This window comes from Crassostrea angulata, chromosome 4, assembly GCF_025612915.1.
Source record: "Crassostrea angulata isolate pt1a10 chromosome 4, ASM2561291v2, whole genome shotgun sequence".
Taxonomy (NCBI): Eukaryota; Metazoa; Mollusca; class Bivalvia; order Ostreida; family Ostreidae; genus Magallana; species Magallana angulata.
In genome coordinates, this window is record NC_069114.1 from 3626635 (window position 1) to 3652870 (window position 26236).

At 32.9% G+C, this 26236-nt stretch overlaps 1 protein-coding gene across 1 annotated transcript; it reads right to left on the minus strand.

Moving 5' to 3' along the window:
* Positions 1-1885: 1885 nt before the first annotated feature.
* On the minus strand, positions 1886-3208 carry LOC128180242 (uncharacterized). Its single transcript, XM_052848169.1, has 4 exons — positions 2968-3208; positions 2797-2874; positions 2354-2590; positions 1886-2130 (listed from the first exon to the last, which is right to left on the minus strand). Exons 1-4 carry the CDS (start codon positions 3197-3199, stop codon positions 1886-1888), a joined length of 792 nt encoding a protein of 263 aa, XP_052704129.1. The 5' UTR covers positions 3200-3208.
* Positions 3209-26236: the final 23028 nt, after the last annotated feature.

Genomic DNA, 26236 nt, shown 5'->3' on the forward strand with positions numbered 1-26236 from the left:
TAATAATTAACAGTTTGTAAGCAAGATAACTTATACCAGCACATGGAAAGATAACTCCTGTCTGCCTCCATGCAGGCGGAACCGGATAGTCACAACCTATAATGCATCACATTACACATCGGAATATATTTATATATGGCTGAAAATAAAAAGAAGTATTCCTTTTAAAGGAATGATCGGCCATGAAACACCATTGGTCAACTCTGTTAATATAATATACGATACATGCAGTGAAATATATATAACACCGTTTTGATGATTTCCGAAATGGCAAGGCATGAATGAACTTTACACTTAGTAGGCGAATCATGCTAACGACTAATAGTCCTACGCATATGTGAAAAAGACGTGATTTGAATCATTATTTATGTAACCCTATAAATGTTTTATTTTCAGGTTAAATGATAAAAGTAACGTTTATAGTTATATACGTCTATTTATAGTTTAAAATAAGGCTGTCATTGCATAGAAAATAAAATAGTGCAAGGCGCAATGCGTGCGCAAATAGTTAAATTTGCCTAATGCCTCATATGGACACAACTGTGATCGGCTGAAGCCGATCACAAAAATAATGATTCAATAATAGCGCCAGTGCTATGTTTCTCAGTAAGGGGAGGTTGTGTAAATGGAACAGTAGCACGCTTTATTTGATATCAATCAAAGTTTAAATTATGGAGGATAAAGAGAAGGATGAAACACCAGACTACATTTTAGAAAAAAAAGAATTATGATTGAAACAAATAAATGGGTGAAGGAATGAACGCGCTAATGAACGTTCTTAAACAACTCGCTGACATTGCAATCACATATACAGATATTTTGCACAATTGAATCTGATAGAAACGGACGGAATTCTAATGAATGAATCTGACTCATTACGAAGTTACTTAGGATGGGTTTCTTTTCTGGATGATTTTGAAATCTATAAGAAAGTCAAAGTGCATCTTCGCCGACAGGCCCCCTTCCACTAAATAAACTAATCATACGAAGACGGATTGTTAACAAAGTACAACAACTCTTACAGGTACAAACACAAATAAAAGGAAATAAAACAGAATGCCTTTTGTAATTCCGAAAAAACAATCTAAAGCTTTTTCATGATAAATTGTTTTTCTCATCTTAATTTTAAGAAAACTTTTTTTTTTTATTATAGATATATGATTTAAACAACATAACAGTGTTGTTTTGATATCGGTCCTAGTATCAGCCTAGGTGGTTGGTATCGTCCCGATCCCTTCAATTAAAACAACAGTATGATTTCTTGTATTCATAACACACCTCCAGGTTTTTTTGTACCTACGGTTATGCAAATTTATCGGTTTATATTGAAGAGGGTAAAAAAGAAGTATAGTTTTTGTAAGTAAACGATATAATAGGGATTCTAGGTGAAACAAAAAATATATATTCTATTGTTCTCCTATTTGTTTAGCAAAATCGCAATTTTTAAATTTGTAACATTGCATTTGATCAGTATAACGAGGTATCGAACAAAATTCAGTTATTGAGCAAATTTAGTTGTCGGTAGTGTTATTTCATATTAAGACTGGACACGGATATCAACATTACCGGAATGCATCTGCAATGTAGTAAAAACACAATATGCCCTTTATATATTTATTCTTTGGAACAAACAGCACAGACAAATTCTCTTCCCTCAACATAGATTGGACACTTTAAGGAGCCACAACGAGCCTCTACGGAGTAAAACAGGTAACCATTTTTTTTAACAAATCAATATTACCAATACTGTTGTATGTTATTTCACAGGAAAAGTAAATTGGAATGTTCTTTGTAATTGAACGACAATATTAGAAACATATATCAACATTTCCGAAAAAAACTTGTTCAACAAAGAAAAACACAAGACAAGATTTCCTTTATATATTTATTCTTTGGAACAAACAGCACACACTAATTCTCTTCCCTCAACGTAGGGTGGACACTTTAAGGAGCCACAACGAGCCTCTACGGAATAAAACAGTCTACCGTCTTTACTAGAATGACCTCCATGTAAGGTATCTGGATGTTCGTCAACACATGTATACATTGAACCAGCTGCATGACCATAATATCCAGCCATTAGGTAACCATGGTACTCTAACTTCCATCCTTTGTAACACGTTTTTCTGGCTACAAAGTCATCAATGTTTATTTTCTACACAATAATAACAGAATCTAAACAGTTTAAAAAAAAGTTTCATGTCTATCAATTTGTAAAATGATAACAAACATTTTTACTTTCTTCATAAGTAAATCCAAATTATCGCCCCCCCCCCCCCTTCACATAATAAGGACATTTTTTTTTATTTTTTTTTTTTGGGGGGGGGGCTTTTTTGCAAACATTTTCACTAACCGGGAAACATTTTGACGACATATCTATTTCTAAGAAGGCAAACAGCACAGGGTACATCATGATCATAGAATGTGTGTAGGTAACCGGGAGAGTTGTGTGTTTCGTATTCCGCGCCATAAACAAGAGCTCTGCCTTCATCAGTTCCATCACTATAAGTCCCCCACTCTGGATCTCTTGGTAAACACAGAAGATCAACTGCTGCACCTTTATGATTATACCATGAACCACCAGTGAAACCTTACGAAATCAGAAAAAAATATTATGATAATATTTTGTTTTTCTGTCACTTTTTTTATATTAACATTTTAAAATAATCACAAGATTATTTTTTTTCATTTAATTTAAAAAAAAAAAAATACAATTTCGAGACTAAAATCATAAATTCGGCTGTAAAAAATGTTTCTCATGGTGTCAAATAAGAGTATATTTTAAGTTTATTTTACCTGATATAACTAACTCAGCATCCGAATGACATGTTTTCTTTCCCCATCTTGTGTAAACAACGCTACTATTTTTTGTTTCTAAAACATAATCATTAATGTAAGAATCGTACTTGTAAAATTAGATTCTTAAATACTTCTATTCAACTACATGTCATAAAAACATATATCTACCTTGCATTTTTTGTGCATCAACCTCTATTTTTTCTTGAATCGTTTTCAATGATTTTTCAATTTGATCAGTAAAACTTTTGAATTCCCGCTTCAAAGCCTCTACTTGATATGCTCCTAGAGCAGAAGACAGTTGTCCTGTCAGATAACCCTGCATCATGTCCTTACAACTTCCATTGCCTGTTTCAGCCCGAACTTCCAGTGCAAAAATCAGGAGAATAGGAGCAACAATCATCTGCAGTACATTTAAAATCAAAATTAATTTTGTCAGGACTTAACATCATATCTATATAACGTTACTCTAAGTTCTATATTATTATGAACGGATGAGAAAATATAATGATAAAGTTAATTGTGAAAGTCAACTTACCATTATCAATCCTTAAACTATCACGTATTGTCTATATCAGAAAGTATTTTAGAACTCTTTATGAACGGATGAGAAAATATAATGATAAAGTGAATTGTGAAAGTCAACTTACCATTATCAATCCTTAAACCATCACGTATTGTCTATATCAGAAAATATTTTAGAACTCTTTATGAACGGATGAGAAAATATAATGATAAAGTGAATTGTGAAAGTCAACTTACCATTATCAACCCTTAAACTATCACGTATTGTCTATATCAGAAAGTATTTATATATGTCACAAGAGAGTAGCCACAACATCCGATGACTTTGTTCAACCTACGCATTTGTAAAATTCTAATCAGATCGAAATTAAATTGTAATTGTATACCAAGCCCAGGTCTTGAGTTACACAATCGAATATAATGTGCGTTAAAAAAACTTTTGACAAAAACTATCCTTACTAGCTTATGACATATTTTATCATCTATTTCTGCAGTTGTACCAGTTAAGATAGATACATTTTAAAGCTATTTTCAGGTCGGTTAACGTTGTGCAACGCCTTCCCAAATATTATAAAAATATCACATTTGAATTTTTGTTTAATCGAGAGTTTAATAATAATTTTCACAATTTATTCCCAAAGACGTGTGTATTAATTATTCTTTTAGGTATAAACTTACTGAATCTAGTATTGTAAAACTAATTTGATTTAATTATATTTTTCCTTAAATAGAGAGGATAACTTCAGTAGAAAAAATGTGTAAATATCGCAACATCAAGAATGTTTTGTTCTTACACGTCTACGATAATGCTCACAACAAGAGATTCCTACAGATAAAAATTGCCAATAACACAACAAGGATAACTGACTTATGAATTAAGTTCATGGAATAAATCTCATTTGTGGTTTGAAACAAAACAAAGCAATGACAAAGTCAGAATGGCCCTTTTTTAATATTCTTCTCCATGTGTGCGAACACGTGTAAGGTCATATAGGGTTAACCGTATCCTGTTTCATAGAAAGTAAAGTTATATCGCGATAGGAACGTGTTTAATTAGTAAACCTGTATTGTGGACAGAGTGAATAGCGGCGGTAAATTGATTTGACATTTATTATTCCCGGTTTTGCAAAATACATTTCTCAAAGATTTGTTCTATGCTTATTAATTGATTTTTTAAAGTATGAATATGTACATGTTTATTCAGGCATTTTTAAAACTTAATACATGTATATTATTAATACAGAGAATCAAATAGGATTTTAAAAAAGAGTAAAACATCATTTTAAATTTAAATTATATTTCAATAAGAGCATTGCACACCTTAGGTTTTGTATACATACAATTGTGTAAATTAGTTTATTTTTTTAAGCAAGTATCGATACTAAAAGCCGGAAAATTGGTAAATAAAAAATAAAAATATGACATTGAACAGTCGATTTGTTCCTGAGATACATGTATGAGTTTTTGAAAATACAGAATACTTGATGTTGGCGACTGAAAATCATTTTAGAAATTCACCAAACGCATAAAAATGGACACATATACGACCAACACAAAAGGTACAGATTGAATTTTTGAAATGTTGAAATAGATATAACGACTAATTGTAAACTGTAGTACAAATAATTTTCCTCAAATCATGACGTGCAGATACGCAATGGGCGTGAACATCATGACACTCGGGATCTACTCGATTAACTACTGCTATCAACATTGTGAAGTGCCAGTCTGACATCTTATTTTCAATGTTACGCAAAGTCCTTATAAGAATATTTTTTTATCTTAAAAATATTTATTCAAAATTAAAAAAAAAAAAATGAATATTTAGTTAGCGATATGAAGCAACAGAAAAAAGTTCTTTATCGTTTCGGGGATTTTTTTTTAAATATCATTAAGGCAGAGACTATTCTAAATACAGTTCTTAAAACATGGTTTAGATTTAATGTTTACATGGCTTCTTTTGACATACATCAAGAAATTGGAATTAGGATTAATCAAGAATTTTGTTAGAAGTATGTGGTGCTTCTGACTAATAAATGGCATAATATTTTACAAACAAGGTGTTTGTCGGACAAAAAGAAAAGAACCAATCGATTTATAAATCAATCAAATAAAAAGATACTCTCTCTCTCTCTCTCTCTCTCTCTCTCTCTCTCTCTCTCTCTCTCTCAACTATATGTGATACCTCGATATGTAGGCAAACATGCCGTTAACTCTATCCGTTACTTAGTTGATTTATAGAAATACGATTATGCGTCAACAAATCATATTTATTTTGTCAACATGTCCTCATGCCGTTAGATTAATGTGTTGTAGCGCTACCGAGCGTGCGGTCTTATTTCTCAACTATTCTCTATAAATTAATCCATTTTAATTCACCTCTAATTTCCTTCTTTGGTAGCGTAAATAAAAGTCCAATTATCTATTAACAAATTTTTTTCCGTTTTCTTACATATTAACAATTTACACAGACATAGGTCACTTTCTAAATCTGCCTCTCGAACTACTCTACTCTGTACATCTCTTCTCACTCACGCTTTTACCCATATATATACATAACGGGGGCAGCTCCGCTGGAGCTGCTAGTACCCGGCAGCTCCTCGGTAGCTGCCGGTCAGTGATTACGTAATACACATACACACGCTTTAGTTGACAAACAAATCACTCTCTACAGTGTCATATGATACATAAGATAATAACTACCGCGATACTGTGTACACACTGGTGAGTGAACTGTACTGTAAATTCTTAGTTAAAGTCCTAAGTTATATAATAAACGCGTTTAGTTTTGACAAGCATGCATTTTATAAAACAATGACTAAAAGTCAGCGTTGACGATTTTATACTCTCGCGATCTCATGCAAAACATTTAAATGGCGGTTAAGTACTCTCGTAAAATAAGGAATCTACAGTAATTATTAAACATTTTAATGTAGATTTATGAAAAAAAATATGTTAAGGTGTAATAACATATATGTTTTTTAATTAAGGTCTTCCGTTTCCAACGGAAGACCTTATAGTGATTGTAATGTTTCTTTTTAAGGTCTTCCGTTTCCAACGGAAGACCTTATAGTGATTGTAATGTTTCTTATTAAGGTCTTCCGTTACAACGGAAGACCTTCTAGTGATTGTAATGTTTTTTATTATTATTAAGGTCTTCCGTTTCCAACGGAAGACCTTATTGTTACGCGGGTAGGTTAAGGCAACTTTTAGTTTAATGACCGTCAGAATTATGATCTATTTGAAAACTGTTTATTTTTATGAAAACAGTGTGTTATATTAATACCAAGTGAACGTGTTCACCAAGATATTATTTTTCTACTTCGGAATCGACTCGATCTTTGAAGCTGCCGTGCCATGGTATCACGTGACAGTTATAAATAGATCAATTTTTTACCTTAACAAAAAATCAAAAAGTGTAACACTACCCCGAAGTTCATTTGTCTGTTTGTTACAATAATTCGATCGTCAATTAGTTCAGGTTTATTAGTATTACTGCTAGAATCCTATTGTTAATCGCATAAAATAAATATTGTAAATATTTATCGGAAACCCTCTCAACTTCTATAATTTCATTGAAAATATTACGGATATTTCATTTAAAACAACAATTCACAGGATTCTAGCAGCACTTTTCAAGTAGTTTAGGTCATACACCGTTGATATTTAACAAAGTCATCTTTCATAATATCCGGGGTAGTGTTACACTTTTGCCTTTTTCTGTACATACTGACAGAGGAAAGGCTGGTCAAGCCATATAAATGTCGATATGCTTACCTTATAACACTCGCTGATTAAACAAAATATCCATGCCTGTATTATCCTGATTATATCCTAACTGACACTCATCTAAATCTTAGGTATCTGTATTAAATAAGTCTTATTTCGGCATTGTTTACACTGCATTCCGATGATTTGTCTCCCGACATGATCTTCTCTATTAAACATGCTTGTGACGTCATCAATGATAATTATACGTAATAGAGAAAAATCAAAGATATATTCAGTTAGAAGAGTTTTTAGTGATATTTTATGTCTGTAGTTTTTATAATTTAAACCAGAGATAAAGTTAACATCGACATGTTTCTGAGTAAAATATGACATCATGCTGCTTATTGTGACGTCATATCGATCAGAGGAATTTGATCGCTGTTAGTTGCCTTATCATACCCGCGTATTGCTTTGTTTCTTTTTCACTATTATTTTTATTCTTTTTTTTTTCTGTCACGTTTTCTCAAAAATGCTTCAGCCAATTTTCATGAAATTTTCAGATCTTATTCATGATAAAATTTGTAAGAAAAGTATACGGACTCTTTTTGGTCGTCACTTCCGGTACCAAGATATTAAAGATTTTACGTTTTTGCTTGTTCACGATTTTTCTCAAAAAGTATTTACGATAGAACCTTCAAATTTTCAGAGAAGGTAGAGAGTGAACGGCCGCAGTGCCCTTCGCATATCCGAACGTCTGCCGTCACTTCCGGTCGTCACCGGAAGGAAATGAAAAACCTTAATTTTTCAAATTTTTAGATTTGAATTTTATTTATGTTTTTATTCGATAGAGACGCTTAAAACACTTCAGAATATGAAATTCGTGTTAAAATCGATCCAGGCATTCCCGAGATTTTGAGTTCAAAAGTTCTGAAGCGAGAGTCCGCGTAGCTCAGTCGTTAGAGTGTTGGACTTGTGCCCAGGCGACCCGGTTCTATCCCCGAGTGCCGATTATTTTTTCTTCCCTAATTTTGTTTTCTTTAACGATTTTACCTTTAAGATGATTTCCGTTTTATTGTTATCATAAATAAAAATAATAACAGCTTTTTTAGTACAAATATAGAGCTCGTTTTTGTCAGCAGTTCGCATCGCCGCCATCAAAGACATGCCGCCGAAGCGCCTCTGCAGTACGACCGCATTAGAGTTCACTGGGTCGCTTTGCCGGCATCAAAGAAATGCCGCCATTTCAATGCTGTATGCACACAACATTTAGCAATGCACCAACGTTATTCTACATGGCTTTAAAAGGAGGACTTATTAGTATTTGTTCACATATATAGATACACGCTAGCATGTATGCATGCATTTATTGACATACGTTGCTGATATATTGATTCCCTAAACACTACAAAAAACTAGAAAATCTCTCTCTCTCTCTCTCTCTCTCTCTCTCTCTCTCTCTCTCTCTCTCTCTCTCTCTCGTACATAAGAACTAAGTACAGGTAACATGCAGTAAATTGGATAGAGGCTAAATGTACATTGGCGTCCAAAAATTATACCTGTATTTATTTCAGGTTACGGGATAATGTCTATGGATTCAAATAATTTGAAATTCATTGTTAAATGATTGTCTTCTTACTGATTGGAAGTCAACGCTAAAAAGTCATTTTTATTAAAGATGGTGTACTTTTTCCTTTTTTTGTGCATGTCTATATACTGATACAAATATGTTGCCTGTCGGGATTAAGAAAAACCTCCGAAGTTTATACACGTAACTATACAAACGAACGGGTGACTGCGACAAGGTTTAAAAACTGACCACCCGTTTATGAATGTTTGAGCCTAAAATAAATAGATGTAAAAAAAATCAATAGTTACATCTGTCAAACAACGCTTATATATTGTTCTAACATATGTATTTTATTTAGAAATTGTGTAATATGTGATATTTAGAATTTAATATTCTACGTTTAATAAAGCAGTCAACGACCGACCCCCCCCCCCTCTCAATTCATAAAATCATTCAGTTTTTCTGGCCCGATTTTACTTGATCTTTGATCTTGGGCCTTTAATTTTAACTAATTACCATTCTAGATAACGGTACTAATTACCAGATTAATTCGTTCATTAATAACAGAGTTATGAAGTTTTTGGCATTTGAGTTTCAATTGTCGTGTTTGACATGTACTATAAAAAAATTCTTAACTTTCAAGCCCTTCGCTCAATCCTAATGAAAATTTGTGAAAATGAACCTCGGACCCCATTCTTATTGTCTGTGAAATATGCAGCGGATTGAACAATGAAGACAAAATTCCTGAAAAAATGAAATGGTGCTTATTGCCTTTACCTGGAAATTAAATTTACACAGTACACGCACCGACCCCCCCCCCCCCCCGCCCCTTCCTATTCACAAAATCATTTAGTTTTCCTGGCCTGATTTAACTGGATCTGTCATCTTGAACCTTTATTTTCAACCTAGTTCAAGTCTAGATTACTGTACTGATGACCAGACCTATTCGTTCATTTTCAAGAGAGTAATGGATTTCTAAGAGAGATATGAATTTTTGGGCATTCGAGTTTCGATTGGCGTGCTTGACATGTACTGTAGAAAAAAATTCTAACTCCCGAGCCCCTTACTCAATCCTAATGAAATTTTGTGTAAATGTACCTCGGACCCCATTCTTATTGTCTGCCAAATATGCAGCGGATTGAACAATTAAGAAGAAATTCCTGAGATCAAACGGCGAGTATAGCCTGTACGGGGACTTAAAATTTACACAGTACAAGGGATGTAAGCAGCAGCGTAATATTTCTGTTGCATGTATATTTCTTGTTTTCCGTTTAGTCTGTATCTACGATAGCGTGTGAACTACTTATGAATGTTAGAACTGTGGAAATTACTGTCATCGAATTTTTACCGAATAAATTTACGTGTTACTGATTTCGTTATTTCTACATTTATAAAGATTTTATCAATCCTGCTGAAATAAAACAGTCAAACATAATAGTAAACGACACGAAAAAACATTCTCAACACTGAAATACATGGGTAAAATGCATCAGTCATTGTTTTAGGACTTCCCCAAATTGTTGTTAACCGAATCCGAGATCCACACCTCAAAATTCTATTTTCGATTTATTTAAGACGAAAATCAAGCTCGGGTCTTTTCACCCCCCCCCCCCCTCCAGACACAAACACGCATCAATATTTCAAATGACCTCGCACTGTTACCAAACCTGAATAGTCAGACATCTTACACGTTGTTTTTCATCTCATACAAAAACTCAGCTCCTCTCCCGGGCGGAAACTCTCAAAATTCAAAGACAAATTCGGGAATTATTTCGCGTCAGCCATGTTTTGAGACACCTGCAAAGGCTGTGTGTTCTAATCTCGCCGGAGCCAAGATTTGTTCTTTCTCTCTATTTCTTTCTCTCCTTTTTGTCTAATTTTCTAACTAAAATATTCAAAATAAAAGGGTGTTTGACTGTAGTACAAGTTGAAAAACACTCTTTAATTAAGATTTAGAGAAAAACAGTGTTTTATTATTAGGGTCTTCCGTCTTCAGCGGACGGAAGACCTCCTCGTTGCTCGCAACGAGATCGTGTCTAGTTATTAAGGTCTTCCGTTTCCAAAGGAAGACCTTATAGAGATTGTAATGTTTTTAAGGTCTTCCGTTTCCAACGGAAGACCTTATAGTGATTGTAATGTTTCTTTTTATTAAGGTCTTCCGTTTCCAACGGAAGACCTTATAGTGATTGTAAGGTTTTTTATTAAGGTCTTCCGTTTCCAACGGAAGACCTTATAGTGATTGTAATGTTTCTTTTTATTATTAGGGTCTTCCGTTTCCAACGGAAGACCCTCTTGTTATTCTTCGGTTTCTTTTTATTAGGGTCTTCCGTTTTCAACGGAAGACCCTCTTGTTATTCTTCGGTTTCTTTTTATTAGGGTCTTCCGTTTTCAACGGAAGACCCTTTTGTTATTCTTCGGTTTCTTTTTATTATTATACTTTTTATTTTTTTTTCTGACTCCTTCTCGGCTTTATAACTCAAAAAGTTTACAACCGATTTTGACGAAACTTTCAGAGATTATGTGCATTCATTATATCTAAAAGTTTGTAAAGTTTCTTTGAAAACGTCACTTCCGTTTTTACGTTACGTCATTTTTTAAATTTTCAAAAAGTCATTTAGTCCGCAGCGTTTCTCAAAAATGCTTTAAGATAGAGGCTTGAAATTTTCAATGCTTATAATTTAATCGATTTACCTCTGTAACAAGGCTGGAAATGAAAATCTGTCACTTTCGGTCGAAACCGGAAGTGAAACAAATTTTTCGGAAAAATGAATTTTCTGATCCAATCAAAAATGAATATGTGTTTTGTAGAGCTTATTAAGCTGAATCTAACACTGAAAACCGTTTTAAAATCGGACGATGCATTACAGAGATATCGGGGTTTAAAAATTGATTTTCCCGGAAATTATGATTCCGCGTCCTTGGTTTCAAAAAAAGCATAATGTTCAAAGTAAAATTAACTCGTACCAAAAATAATTGTCAAGTCGTACTTGAACACATTCGTATTTTTTTTGTTAAGTCGTTCTTGAAATCAGAAAGGTTTTTGTTAATTCGTACTTAAAATCATTCGGATTTTGTTAAGTCGTACCAGGAATAATTCGATTTTTTCATCTTTTTATTTTTGTTACTCTTGTTATTGGTTTAAGAGCTCTGCTTCTTACAGGAACTTCCAGCTTTACTTCCGACATTAACGGGAGACCCACTCGTTGCTTTGCAACGAGCTTTGCTCTAGTTATTATTATTAGGGTCTTCCGTTTTAAACGGAAGACCCTTTTGTTTTTCTACGGTTTCTTTTTTTTCTTATTCTTATTATTATTATTAAGGTCTTCCGTTTTCCAACGGAAGACCTTATTGTTTTCGTTCGGTTTCTTTTTCCCTATTATTATTTTTTTTTTTCTTACAAAATTTGTGCAGGCGATTTCTCGAAAATGGCTCAGCCGATTTTCGTGAAACTTTCAGATCTAATAGATATCAATCCGAACTTAATATACATTTTTTTATTTTGATGACGTCATTTCTGTTCTTGAGAAAATGACGTTTTAACGATTTTCAGAGGGTCGGTTTGTCCAGGGATCTCCTCCTAAACGGTAAAAGATATTGAGTTCAAACTTTCAGGGATTGTAGACAAGAGATTGTAGATGTGCTATTTGGCGTTCATATTTGTCATGCTCAAAAGGCGTTTAAGCTCGCCTGGTCCCGAAAATTGAGACTAAAAAAACGTCGTAATTTTTAATGGTTTTCTTAGTTTATCTCTTTTCTGAAAAATATTTTGTTAACACTTGTAATGCACAAAAGATTTATATTTATAAGACCTTTCATTTGATATAAAGAAAAAGGGGCTGGCCCCTCAAATTAAAAGCCTAAAGGGCTCTAAAGTCTTTCATCTGTAGCTCTTTACTGAGTGATATTTTGTGAACAGTTATATTAGCAAATGTGTTTATCTTACAGTTATGTATCCAATAAATGTAATGATTTTATCATGTGTTACGTAATTAGGGGTTTTTAGGGGCCAAAAGTCCAGAATTTTGATCACCCATATCTCAATAAGGAAAAATATTTTGAAATAAAGTATAGAAGTAAAGATGCTCAAAATGATGTACTAAATAATATGCAATTTTCAAAATTTCGTTAAATGGCCCCTATAAGGAGTTATGGGATCGGCCCCTAAAACGTTCTTTCCCATATATCTCAAGAACGGTAACGAATTTCTAAACACTTCTTGAACAAAATGTGTTGAGATTTTAATGACCTTTTATTTGATATCAAGAAAAAGGGGCTGGCCCCTCAAATTAAGGGACCAAAGGGCTCTAAAGTCTTTCATATGTAGCCCTTTACTGAGGGATATTTTGTGAAAGGCTATAGAAGCAAATATGTTTATCTTACAGTTATGTATCCAAACAATGTAATGATTTTATCGTGTGTTACGTAATTAGGGGTTTTTAGGGGCCAAAAGTCCAGAATTTTGATCACCCATATCTCAGAAAGGAAATATATTTTGAAAGGCAGTATAGAAGTAAAGATAGTCAAAATGATGTACTAAATAATATGCAATTTTCAAAATTTCGTTTAATGGCCCCTATAAGGAGTTAAGGGATCGGCCCCTAAAACGCTCTTTCCCATATATCTCAAGAACGGTAACAAATCTCTGAACACTTGTTTCACAAAATGTGTTGAAATTTAAATGACCTTTTATTTGATATCAAGAAAAAGGGGCTGGCCCCTCAAATTAGGAAACCAAAGGGCTCTAAAGTCTTTCATCTGTACCTCTTTACTGAGGGATATTTTGTGAAAGGCTATAGAAGCAAATATGTTAATCTTACAATTATGTATCCAAGCAATTTAATGTCATGTGTTATGTAATGAGGGTTTTTTAGGGGTCGAGAGTCCAAAACTATGACAACCTATATCTCAAAAAGAAAAAATATTTTGAAATGCAGTTTAGAAGAAAAGATGCTAAAAATGATGTACTTAACAACATGCAATCTTCAAAATTTGGTTCAGCGGCTCCAATAAGGAGATAAGGGACCGGCCCCTAAAACTTTTTCTTCTAAGATATCTCAAGAACAGAGACGTTTAAACACTTGTTGAACAAAGCTCTTACACCTGTAACAAAATAGTATCTGGCCCCCCTAGAATGTAGACCCTGTTTTTTATTCTAAATCATGTTTAGCTGTTAAATAGCAAAATCAAGATAGAACATATATCTCAAATTCCAAAATCATACGGAAGACCTCCTCGTTGCTCGCAACGAGATCGTGTCTAGTTCTTTTTATTTTTTTTCCAACTCAAATATTTCAAAAACGCTTGCATCGATTGTTTTGAAATTTACAGGTGTAATGTGTATCTAAAAGATCTCTATGATATGAAAAAATTATTTGATGACGTCATCAATTTCGTCAGATATTGACGTTTTTCACGTTTTAAAAAGTGATTTTGTCCGGAGCTTTTCTCATTTTTGATTTAAGATAAAGCTATGAGATTTACAGAGAAGATAGAACAATCGTTTTACTTATGACATAAGGCTGGAAACTCAATTCGGACACTTCCGGTCGAAACCGGAAGCAAAACCAATTTTTTTGAATTTTCATGTTTTTAAATTTTAAATATTTTACGTACGTATCTTACAGTAATTTTCATGCTGAGTTCAAAACTGAAATCCGTTTTTGAATCGGACGATGCATAACAGAGATATCGGGGTTTAAAAATTGATTTTTCCGGAAATTTTGATTCCGCGTCCTTGGTTTAAAAAATAGCGTTTTGTTTAAAGTGAAATTAATTCGTACCAAAAATAATTGCTAAGTCGTACTTAAACACATTCGGATTTTTTTGTTAAGTCGTTCTTGAAATCAGAGGGTTTTTTTTAAGTCGTACTTAAAATGATTCGGATATTGTTAAGTCGTACCAGGAATAATTCGATTGTTTTCATCTTTTTATTTTAGTTACTTTTGTTATTGGTTTAGGAGCTCTGCTTCTTACAGGAACTTCCAGCTTTACATCCGATATTAACGGAAGACCCACTCGTTGCTTTGCAACGAGCTTTGCTCTAGTTATTATTCTTTTTCTTTTCTTCTGACTCCTTTTTTGCTTCATAACTCAAAAGGTGTTTAACCGATTTTTATGAAATTTCCAGAGATTTTTGCAAGTTGGCGTCCCTCAAATGTATTAAAATTTTAAAGAGAACGTCACTCTCGTTTTGACGTGACGTCATTTTTAAAAATTTAAAAAAGTCATTTTGTCCCGGACTTTTCTCAAAAATGCTTTAAGATAGAGGCTTGAAATTTTCAATGGTTATGATTTGGTCGATTTACCTCTGTAATAAGGCTCGAAATGAAAATCGGTCACTTCCGGTCGAAACCGGAAGTGAAACAAATTTTTCGAAAAAATGAATTTTCAGATCAAATCAAAAATGAATATGTTTTTTGTAGAGCTTACTTAGCTGAATCTAACACTGAAAGCCGTTTTAAAATCGGACGATGCATTACAGAGATATTGGGGTTTAAAAATTGATTTTTCCGGAAACTGAGATTCCGCGTCCTTGGTTTAAAAAAATAGTGTAATGTTAAAAGTAAAATTAACTTGTACTATAAATAATTGTTAAGTCGTACTGTAACACATTCGGATTTTTTTTGGTTAAGTCGTTCTTAAAATCGGAAAGGTTTTTGTTAAGTCGTACTTAAAATCATTCGTATTTTGTTAAGTCGTACCAGGAATATTCGATTTTTTTCATCTTTTTATTTTAGTTACTTTTGTTATTGGTTTAAGAGCTTTGCTTCTTACAGGAAATTCCAGCTTTACTTCCAACATAAACGGAAGACCCACTCGTTGCTTTGCAACGAGCTTTGCTCTAGTTATTATTATTATTATTCTTTTTCTTTTCTTCTGACTCCTTTTTTGCTTCATAACTCAAAAAGTGTTTAACCGATTTTGATGAAATTTTCAGAGATTTTTGTAAGTTGGCGTCCCTCAAAAATATTAAAGTTTTAAAGAGAACGTCACTCCCGTTTTGACGTGACGTCATTTTTAAAAATTTCAAAAAGTCATTTCGTCCCGGACTTTTCTCAAAAACACTTTAAGATAGAGGCTTGAAATTTTGAATGGTTATGATTTGATTGATTTACCTCTGTAATAAGGCTGGAAATGAAAATCTATCACTTCCGGTCGAAACCGGAAGTAAAACAAAATTTTCGAAAAAATGAATTTTCTGATTTAATAAATGTATATGTGTTTTGTAGAACTTATTAAGCTGAATCTAACACTGAAAACCGTTTTAAAATCGGACGATGCATTACAGAGATATCGGGGTTTAAAAATTGATTTTCCCGGAAATTATGATTCCGCGTCCTTGGTTTAAAAAAAGCATAATGTTCAAAGTAAAATTAACTTGTACCTAAAAATTAATTGTTAAGTCGTACTGTAACACATTCGGATTTTTTTTGTTAAGTCTTTCTTGAAATCGGAAAGGTTTTTGTTAAGTCGTACGTAAAATTATTCGGTTTTTGTTAAGTCGTACCAGGAATAATTCGATTTTTTTCATCTTTTTCTTTTTATTACTCTTGTAATTGGTTAAAGAGCTCTGCTTCTTACAGGAACTTCCAGCTTTACTTCTGACATTAACGGAAGACCCACTCGTTGCTTTGCAACGAGCTTTGCTCTAGTTATTATTCTTTTTATTTTTTTTTCTGACTCCTTTTCGGCTTTATAACTCAAAAAGTTTACAACCGATTTTGATGAAATTTTCAGAGGTTGTGTGCAACTATAATACCTCAAAGTTTGTGAAGTTTCTTAGAAAACGTCAATTCCGTTTTTACGTTACGTCATTTTAAAAATTTTCAAAAAGTCATTTTGTCCGCGGCGTTTCTCAAAAACGCTTTGAGATAGAGGCTTGAAATTTCCAATGGTTATGATTTAATCGATTTACCTCTGTAATAAGGCTGGAGATGAAAATCTGTCACTTCCGGTCGAAACCGGAAGGGAATCGACTTTTTCGAAAAAATGAATTTTCTGATCAAATCAAAAATGAATATGTGTTTTATAGAGCTTATTTAGCTGAATCTAACACTGAAAGCCGTTTTAAAATCGGACGATGCATTACAGAGATATACGAGTTCAAAAAATGATTTTTCCGGAAATTTTGATTCCGCGTTTTTGGTTAAGAAATTAGTATCAAGTTCTTGGTTAAATTAACTTGTACCTAAAAATTAATTGTTAAGTCGTACTGTAACACATTCGGATTTTTTTGTTAAGTCGTTCTTGAAATGGGAAAGGTTTTTGTGAAGTCGTACGTAAAATTATTCGGTTTTTGTTAAGTCGTACCAGGAATAATTCGATTTTTTCATCTTGTTATTTAAGGTACTCTTGTTATTGGTTTAAGAGCTCTGCTTCTTACAGGAACTTCCAGCTTTACTTCCGACATAAACGGGAGACCCACTCGTTGCTTTGCAACGAGCTTTGCTCTAGTTATTATTATTCTTTTTATTTTTTTTTTCTGACTCCTTTTCGGCTTTTTAACTCAAAAAGTTTACAACCGATTTTGATGAAACTTTCAGAGATTATGTGCAATTATTATACCTTGAAGTTTGCGAAGATTCATTGTTAACGTCACTTCTGTTTTTACGTTACGTCATTTTTAAAATTTTTAAAAAGTCATTTTGTCCGCGGCGTTTCTCAAAAATGCTTTAAAATAGAGGCTTGAAATTTTCAATGCTTATGATTTGGTCGATTTACCTCTGTAATAAGGCTCGAAATGAAAATCTGTCACTTCCGGTCGAAACCGGAAGGGAATCAAATTTTTCGAAAAAATGAATTTTCTGATCAAATCAAAAATGAATATGTGTTTTATAGAGCTTATAAAGCTGAATCTAACACTGAAAACCGTTTTAAAATCGGACGATGCATTACAGAGATATACGAGTTCAAAAAATGATTTTTCCGGAAATTTTGATTCCGCGTTTTTAGTTAAGAAATTAGTATCAAGTTCTTGGTTAAATTAACTTGTACCTAAAAATTAATTGTTAAGTCGTACTGTAACACATTCGGAAAGGTTTTTGTTAAGTCGTACGTGAAATTATTCGGTTTTTGTTAAGTCGTACCAGGAATAATTCGATTTTTTCATCTTTTTATTTAAGGTACTCTTGCTATTGGTTTAAGAGCTCTGCTTCTTACAGGGACTTCCAGCTTTACTTCCGACATTAACGGAAGACCCACTCGTTGCTTTGCAACGAGCTTTGCTCTAGTTATTATTATTATTTTTCTTTTTCTTTATTTTTCTGACTTTTTTAAAACTTAATATCTCAAAAAGTTTTCAACAGATTTACATGAAACTTTCAGGGATTATGTAACATTATTGTGCCTCAAAGATGATAAATTTTTAACTACAACGTCACTTCCGTTTTTACGTTACGTCAATTTTTGAATTTTAAAAAAGTGATTTTGTCCAGGGCGTTTTTCAAAAACGCTTGAAGATAGAGACTTGGAATTTTTTGTGTTGAAGCATTGATCGTTTTTATTTAGACATCAGGCTGGAATTTAGTTTCCGTCACTTCCGGTCCAAACCGGAAGTGTTTTAAAATTTTCGAATTTTCGATTTTTTTGTTTCAATTTCAAATGTTTATGAGGTTTGTAGGGTTGGTCATGCTGAATACGAAACTGAAATCCTTTTGAAAATCGGAAGATGCATTACAGAGATATCGGGGTTTAAAAATTGATTTTTCCGGAAATTTTCTTTCTGCATCCTTGGTTTAAAAAATAGCGTAATGTTCAAAGTAAAATTAACTCGTACCAAAAATAATTGCTAAGTCGTACTTGAAAACATTCGAATTTTTTTTGTTCAGTGGTTCTTAAAATCAAAAAGGTTTTTGTTAAGTCGTACTTAAAATCATTCGTATTTTGTTAAGTCGTACCAGGAATATTCGATTTTTTCATCTTTCTATTTTAGTTCCTCTTGTTATCGGTTAAAGAGCTCTGCTTCTTACAGGAACTTTCAGCTTTACTTCCAACATTAACGGAAGACCCACTCGTTGCTTTGCAACGAGCTTTGCTCTAGTTATTATTATTATTCTTTTTCTTTTCTTCTGACTCCTTTTTTGCTTCATAACTCAAAAGGTTTTTAACCGATTTTTATGAAATTTCCAGAGATTTTTGCAAGTTGACGTCCCTCAAATGTATTAAAATTTTAAAGAGAACGTCACTCTCGTTTTGACGTGACGTCATTTTTAAAAATTTAAAAAAGTCATTTTGTCCCGGACTTTTCTCAAAAATGCTTTAAGATAGAGGCTTGAAATTTTCAATGGTTATGATTTGGTCGATTTACCTCTGTAATAAGGCTCGAAATGAAAATCGGTCACTTCCGGTCGAAACCGGAAGTGAAACAAATTTTTCGAAAAAATGAATTTTCAGATCAAATCAAAAATGAATATGTTTTTTGTAGAGCTTACTTAGCTGAATCTAACACTGAAAGCCGTTTTAAAATCGGACGATGCATTACAGAGATATTGGGGTTTAAAAATTGATTTTTCCGGAAACTGAGATTCCGCGTCCTTGGTTTAAAAAATAGTGTAATGTTAAAAGTAAAATTAACTTGTACTATAAATAATTGTTAAGTCGTACTGTAACACATTCGGATTTTTTTTGGTTAAGTCGTTCTTAAAATCGGAAAGGTTTTTGTTAAGTCGTACTTAAAATCATTCGTATTTTGTTAAGTCGTACCAGGAATATTCGATTTTTTTCATCTTTTTATATTAGTGTCTTTTGTTATTGGTTTAAGAGCTTTGCTTCTTACAGGAAATTCCAGCTTTACTTCCAACATTAACGGAAGACCCACTCGTTGCTTTGCAACGAGCTTTGCTCTAGTTATTAAGGTCTTCCGTTTCCAACGGAAGACCTTATTGTTTTCGTTCGGTTTCTTTTTTCCTATTATTATTATTATTTTTATTTTTTTTCCAACCAATTTTGTGTACGCGATTTCTCTGAATCTACCCGACCGATTTACATGAAACTTTCAGGTCTGATAGATTATGATCTGAACCTTATTGGAAATTTTTTTTAATGATGACGTCACTTCCGGTTTTGAGTTATTTACAATTTAACGATTTTCAGAGGGTCGGCTTGTCCAGGGGTAAACTCCTAAACAATTTAAGATATTGAGTTCAAAATTTCAGGGATTGTAGACAAAAGGTTGTAGATCTGACATGTGGTATATATATTTTCCTGTGACCAAAAGCGCCGAAGCTCGCCCGAGCTCGAAAATTACAGTTAAAAAAGCGTCGTGATTTTTCTTGGTTTTCTTTCAATATCTCTTTCTTCGAAAGTATTTTGTTATAACATGTAGAACAAAAAATCTTCAAAAAGTCAAGAGCTTTCATGTGACATCAAGAAAAAGGGGCTGGCCCCTCAAATAAGGGGCTGAAGGGGCTCTAAAGTCTTTTAATGATAACCTTTTACTGTGAAATATTTTGTGATACATTATAGAAGCAATTTTGTTTATTTTAAAGGTATTCACCTATACATTGCAATCATTTACTCCTATGTTACATAGTTAGGGATTTTAAAGGGCCAGAAGTCCAAAACTTTGATGCTCAATATCTCAAAATGGAGGAAAATTTTGAAAAGCAATATTGAACAAAAGATGCTCAAAATATTGAGTTTAACAATAATCAACCATAATTTCTTTGATATGCGGTCCTTAAAGGGAGTTACAGGGTCGGCCCCTAAAACGACCCTCTCAAGATATCTCGAGAACGGTACAAAATTTGTAATTAGTTGTTGAACAAAAAGTGTTTGAATTGACAAGAGCTTTCATTTGAAATCACGAAAAAGGGGCTGGCCCTTCAAATAAGGGGCTGAGGGGGCTCTAAAGTCTTTTGATGATAACTTTTTACTGTGAGACATTTTGTGATACATTATAGAAGCAATATTGTTCATTCTAACGGTATTCACCTATACTTGGCAATCATTTACTCCTATGTTACATAATTAAGGATTTTAAAAGGCCAGAAGTCCAAAACTTTGATGCTCAATATCTCAAAATGGAGGAAAATTTTGAAAAGCAATATTGAACAAAAGATGCTCAAAATATTGAGCTTAACAATCTGCAACCATAATTTCTTTGTTATGCGGTCCCTAAAAGGAGTTTCTGGGTCGGCCCCTAAAATGACCCTCTAAAGAGATCTCGAGAACGGTACAGAATTTCTATCACTTGTGGAACAAAATCTGTTTGAATTGACAAGAACAGTCTTATGACATCAAGACAAAGGGACTCATTTACTCCTATGTTATGTAATTAAGGATTTTAAGGGGCCAGAAGTCAAACACTTTGATCCTCAATATCTCGAAATAGAGGAAAATTCTGGAAAGCAGTATTCATCAAAAGATGCTCAAAATAATGTGCTTAAGAATGTACAACCATATATTGTTTGTTATTTGGACCCTAAAAGGAGTTTAAGGACCGGATATAAACACGATTTTTTCCAGGTATGACAAAAACGGTAACCAATTTCTAAACACTTATTAGCAGTACACAAAAATACCTAAACTAAATTGAATTAAAAGGAACTGATCCCTCAAATAAGGGACACCAAAGGGATAGATAGTCTTCCACCCATTACACTCATAGATTCCGCCTTCTTTTCCGGATACGTTTTGTTGACGAAGATCAAGAGTAAGGTCATTCCTTATTCTAAAAATCGGACGGAAGACCTCCTCGTTGCTCGCAACGAGATCGTGTCTAGTTATTATTATTATTCTTTTTCTTTTCTTCTGACTCCTTTTTTGCTTCATAACTCAAAAAGTGTTTAACCGATTTTGATGAAATTTTCAGAGATTTTTGTAAGTTGGCGTCCCTCAAAAATATTAAAGTTTTAAAGAGAACGTCACTCCCGTTTTGACGTGACGTCATTTTTAAAAATTTCAAAAAGTCATTTCGTCCCGGACTTTTCTCAAAAACACTTTAAGATAGAAGCTTGAAATTTTGAATGGTTATGATTTGATTGATTTACCTCTGTAATAAGGCTGGAAATGAAAATCTATCACTTCCGGTCGAAACCGGAAGTAAAACAAAATTTTCGAAAAAATGAATTTTCTGATTTAATAAATGTATATGTGTTTTGTAGAGCTTATTAAGCTGAATCTAACACTGAAAGCCGTTTTAAAATCGGACGATGCATTGCAGAGATATAAGGGTTTTAAAATTGATTTTTCCGGAAATTTTTATTCTGCGTCCTTGGTTTAAAAAATAGCGTAATGTTCAAAGTAATATTAACTCGTTCCAAAAATAATTGTTCAGTCGTACTTTGACACATTCGGATTTTTTTGTTAAGTCGTTCTTGAAATCAAAAAGGTTTTTGTTAAGTCGTACTTAAAATCATTCGGATTTTGTTAAGTCGTACCAGGAATAATTCGATTTTTAACTTTTTATTTTAGTTACTCTTGTTATTGGTTTAAGAGTTGTGCTTCTTACAGGATTTTCCAGCTTTACTTCCGACATTAACGGAAGACCCACTCGTTGCTTTGCAACGAGCTTTGCTCTAGTTATTATTTTTTTTCTTTTTCTTTTTTTTCTGACCCCTTTTCGGCTTCATAACTCAAAAAGTTTTCAACTTATTTCAAGGAAACTTTCAGGGATTATGTGCAATTATAATGCCTCAAAGATGTTAAAGTTTCCATAATAACGTCACTTCCGTTTTGACGTTACGTCATTTTTAAACTTAAAAAAAAGTCATTTTGTCCGCAACATTTCTCAAAAACGCTTTAAGATAAAGTCTTGAAATTTTCTGTGGTTTTGAATTTGGCAATTTACATGTGCAATAAGGCTGGAAATAAAAATCCGTCACTTCCGGTCGAAACCGGAAGTGAAACAAATTTTTCGAAAAAATGAATTTTCTGATCACATCAAAAATGAATATGTGTTTTATAGAACTTATCAAGCTGAATCTAACACTGAAATCTGTTTTAAAATCGGACAATGCATTAAAGAGATATTGGGGTTTAAAAATTGATTTTTTCCGGAAATTTTTATTCCGCGTCCTTGGTTTAAAAAATAGCGTAATGTTCAAAGTAATATTAACTCGTACCAAAAATAATTGTTAAGTCGTACTTGGACACATTCGGATTTTTTTTGTTAAGTCCTTCTTGAAATCAGAAAGGTTTTTGTTAAGTCGTACTTAAAATCATTCGGGTTTTGTTAAGTCGTACCAGGAATAATTCGATTTTTTTCATCTTTTTATTTTAGTTACTCTTGTTATTGGTTTAAGAGATGTGCATCTTACAGGAACTTCCATCTTTACTTCCGACATTAACGGAAGACCTTTTTGTTGCTTTGCAACGAGCTTTGCTCTAGTTATTATTAAGGTCTTCCGTTTCCAACGGAAGACCTTATAGTGATTGTAAGGTTTTTTATTATTATTTTTTTTTTTCTTTTTTTGTCCACAAGATTTCTCGGAGATGGCTGGATAGATTTTTTTGAAATTTATTGGAATGAAAGAGAATGATAACATCTCTAGGCGTTTTTTTCATTTTTTCAAAATTCATTTCCGGTCGTCCGTTTCCTGTCCCGCGTTGAAAAAGCTTGTCACCACGAGATCTCAAAAACGGTAAATTTTTGAACACCCAAACTTTGTGGGATGATAGACCTATAGTTGTTAATGTGTTTAAACTATTTTGTTTTGTTCGTCGTAACTTCCGGTCGTCACCGGAAGCACTTCAAAAATAATTATTTTTACGCATTGAATTACTTTTCCATAGAATAAACATAGAACTATAATTCTAAACATAAGTTATCTATGCGATGTTATATCAACAAAAAAATTCTACTTCCGGTGAGATATCTCAATTATCTCAGGTAGCTTTTTTAAAACATATTTTGTACCCGCGAGTTCTCGGAAACTATAAATGATCAAATCATGAAACTTTCATGAATGATAGACATTTGATTGAAGATATGTTTAACCGGTTTTATTTTGTCTTCCGTCACTTCCGGTCCACACAGGAAGAGTTAAAAAAAATCAAGCTGTTTATAAGTTAAACGGTTTTCTTTTGATATTTTAAGTTTTTTTGATTAACAATTATGTACAAAAGGCAAGTATACAAGAAATATTTAATGCAATTTACACTGCGCACTTCCGTTTGTCCGTTTCCTGTCCCGAGACAAAAAACCTTATTTCGACGAGATCTTAAAAACGGTAACAATTTGAACAACCAAACATTGTGGGATGATAGATCTATGTATGTACATGGGTTCACATTAGTTTGTTTTATCCGGCGTAACTTCCGGTCGTCACAGGAAGTACACCCAATTTTGATTTTTTAAAAATATTTGGTTAATTAGCATGGAAGAAACATTTAAGCTATAGAAATACAAAAGTTCATATACACATTATAAATAAACAACAAAAAGTTCTACTTCCGGTGAGACATCTCAAATATCTCAGGTAGCCTTCTTTTTAAAAAAACAAAGTACCCACAAGATTTCAGAAACTGTGAGAGATCAAGAAACAAAATTTATATGTATAATTAACATTTGATTGAACATGTGTTTAACGGGTTTCATTTGGTCGTACGTCATTTCCGGTTCTCATTTGAAGCGTTCAAGGAATAGAAGTTTTTTTTTAACTTTAGATTTGTTTTAATATTTTACTTAATTTGATTAACAGAAACGTACCGTAGGTAAATGTACTAAAATATCTACTTTTAATTTCTAAAATCACTTCCGTTTGTTCGTTTCCGGTACCGAGACTAAAAACCTTTGCTCAAAGAGATATCATAACTTAAATTAAAACTTGAACATCAAAACTTCGAGGAAAGACAGAACAATGTATGAAGATATGTTTACTATGTTCTGTATGATCCGGCGTAACTTCCGGTCGTCACAGAAAGTACTCAAAAATTGACATTTTGCCTTTTCGTTTTTTTTCTTTGGAATTCTTTTACATTATATGTTATATCCACTTTCTGTTTACAAGAGAAATGGATTTTGTACAGATTAATACATGAGGAACGGAAGACCTTTTTGTTGCTATAGCAACAAGAGTCTAGTTCTTATTATTATTCTTATTTTTTTCCCCGTTTTTCTCAGAGGTGTTAAATATATTTTCTTGAAATTTTCAGGAATGATAGAGAATGATAATATCTCGAGATGTTTTTTTATTTTTTGAAAATTCATTTCCGGTTGTCCGTTTCCTGTACCGCAACGAAAAAGCTTGTCACCTCGAAATCTCAAAAATGGTAAAGTCTTGAGCAACAAAACTTTGTACGATGATAGACCTGTGTATGTAGATGTGTTTAAACTATTTTGTTTTGTTCGTCGTAACTTCCGGTCGTCACCGGAAGCATTTCAAAAATAGTTTTTTTACGCATTAAATTCATTTTCGAAATATATAAGTATAAATCTATACATATGTTATCTATGCAATGTTAAGTCAACGAAAAAATTCTACTTTCGGTGAGACATCTCAATCGTCTCAGGTAACCTTTTTAAAACACATTTTGTACCCGCGAGATCTCAGAAACTATAAGTGATCAAATCGCGAAACTTTCATGGATGAAAGACATTTGATTGAAGATGTGTTTAACCGGTTTTATTTTGTCTTCCGTCGCTTCCGGTCCACACCGGAAGAGTTCAAACAAATCGAGCTGTTTATTTGTTTAACTGTTTACCTTTGACATTTTTTTGTTAGATAAATGGTAAATAATCAACAAAATTCAAGTATACAAGAAATATTTCATACAATTTAAATTGAGCACTTCCGCATGTCCGTTTCCTGTCCCGAGACAAAAAACCTTATTTCGACGAGATCTCAAAAACGGTGACAACTTGAACAACCAAACTTTGTGGGATGATAGACCTATGTAAGAACATGTGTTAACCCTATTTTTTTTTTGTTCGGCGTAACTTCCTGTCGTCACCGGAAGCACTTTAATTTTTTTTCTTCATATTTTATTCATTTTACACAAAATGAAAATATCAGTATACAATCTTACATATGTCATCTATATAATGTTTAATTAGCAAATAAATTTTACTTCCGGTGAGATATCTCAAATATCTCTTTGTAGCTTTCTTTTTTACAAATTTGATATCCGCGAGAATTTTGTCATTGTAAGTGATTGAGACACGAATCTTTCATGATTGATAAAAATTTGATTGGGGATATGTTTAACGGGTTTAATTTTGTGAACTGTCACTTCCGGTTCTTACCGGAATGGTTCAGACAAATCATGTTTTTAACAAGTTTAACTGACTTTCGTGGGTGTTTCATCTAGCCTGATAAACAGTGATGTACGTTAAGCAAATGTACGAGAAAAGCCATCTTTTGTTTTCATTAATCACTTCCGTTCGTCCGTTTCCGGTCCCGAGACAAAAAATATTGTTTTATAGAGATCAGAGATGTGAACAACTAAACTTTGAGGAAAGATTGACTTATGATTGTACAAATGGTTAAAATTTTTGTTCAGTTCGGCGTTCCTTCCGGTCATCACAGAAATTACTTCAAAAATTGATTTCTTTTTCATTCCCGTTGTTTTTATTAGAAGTAACGTCTGGATATATCATTCACAATAATTATCATATCCACTTTTTTTTTTCTATGTGAGAGAAGCAATGTCTTACAGTTGAATTGATTCATGTATATCAAAACGGAAGACCTTTTT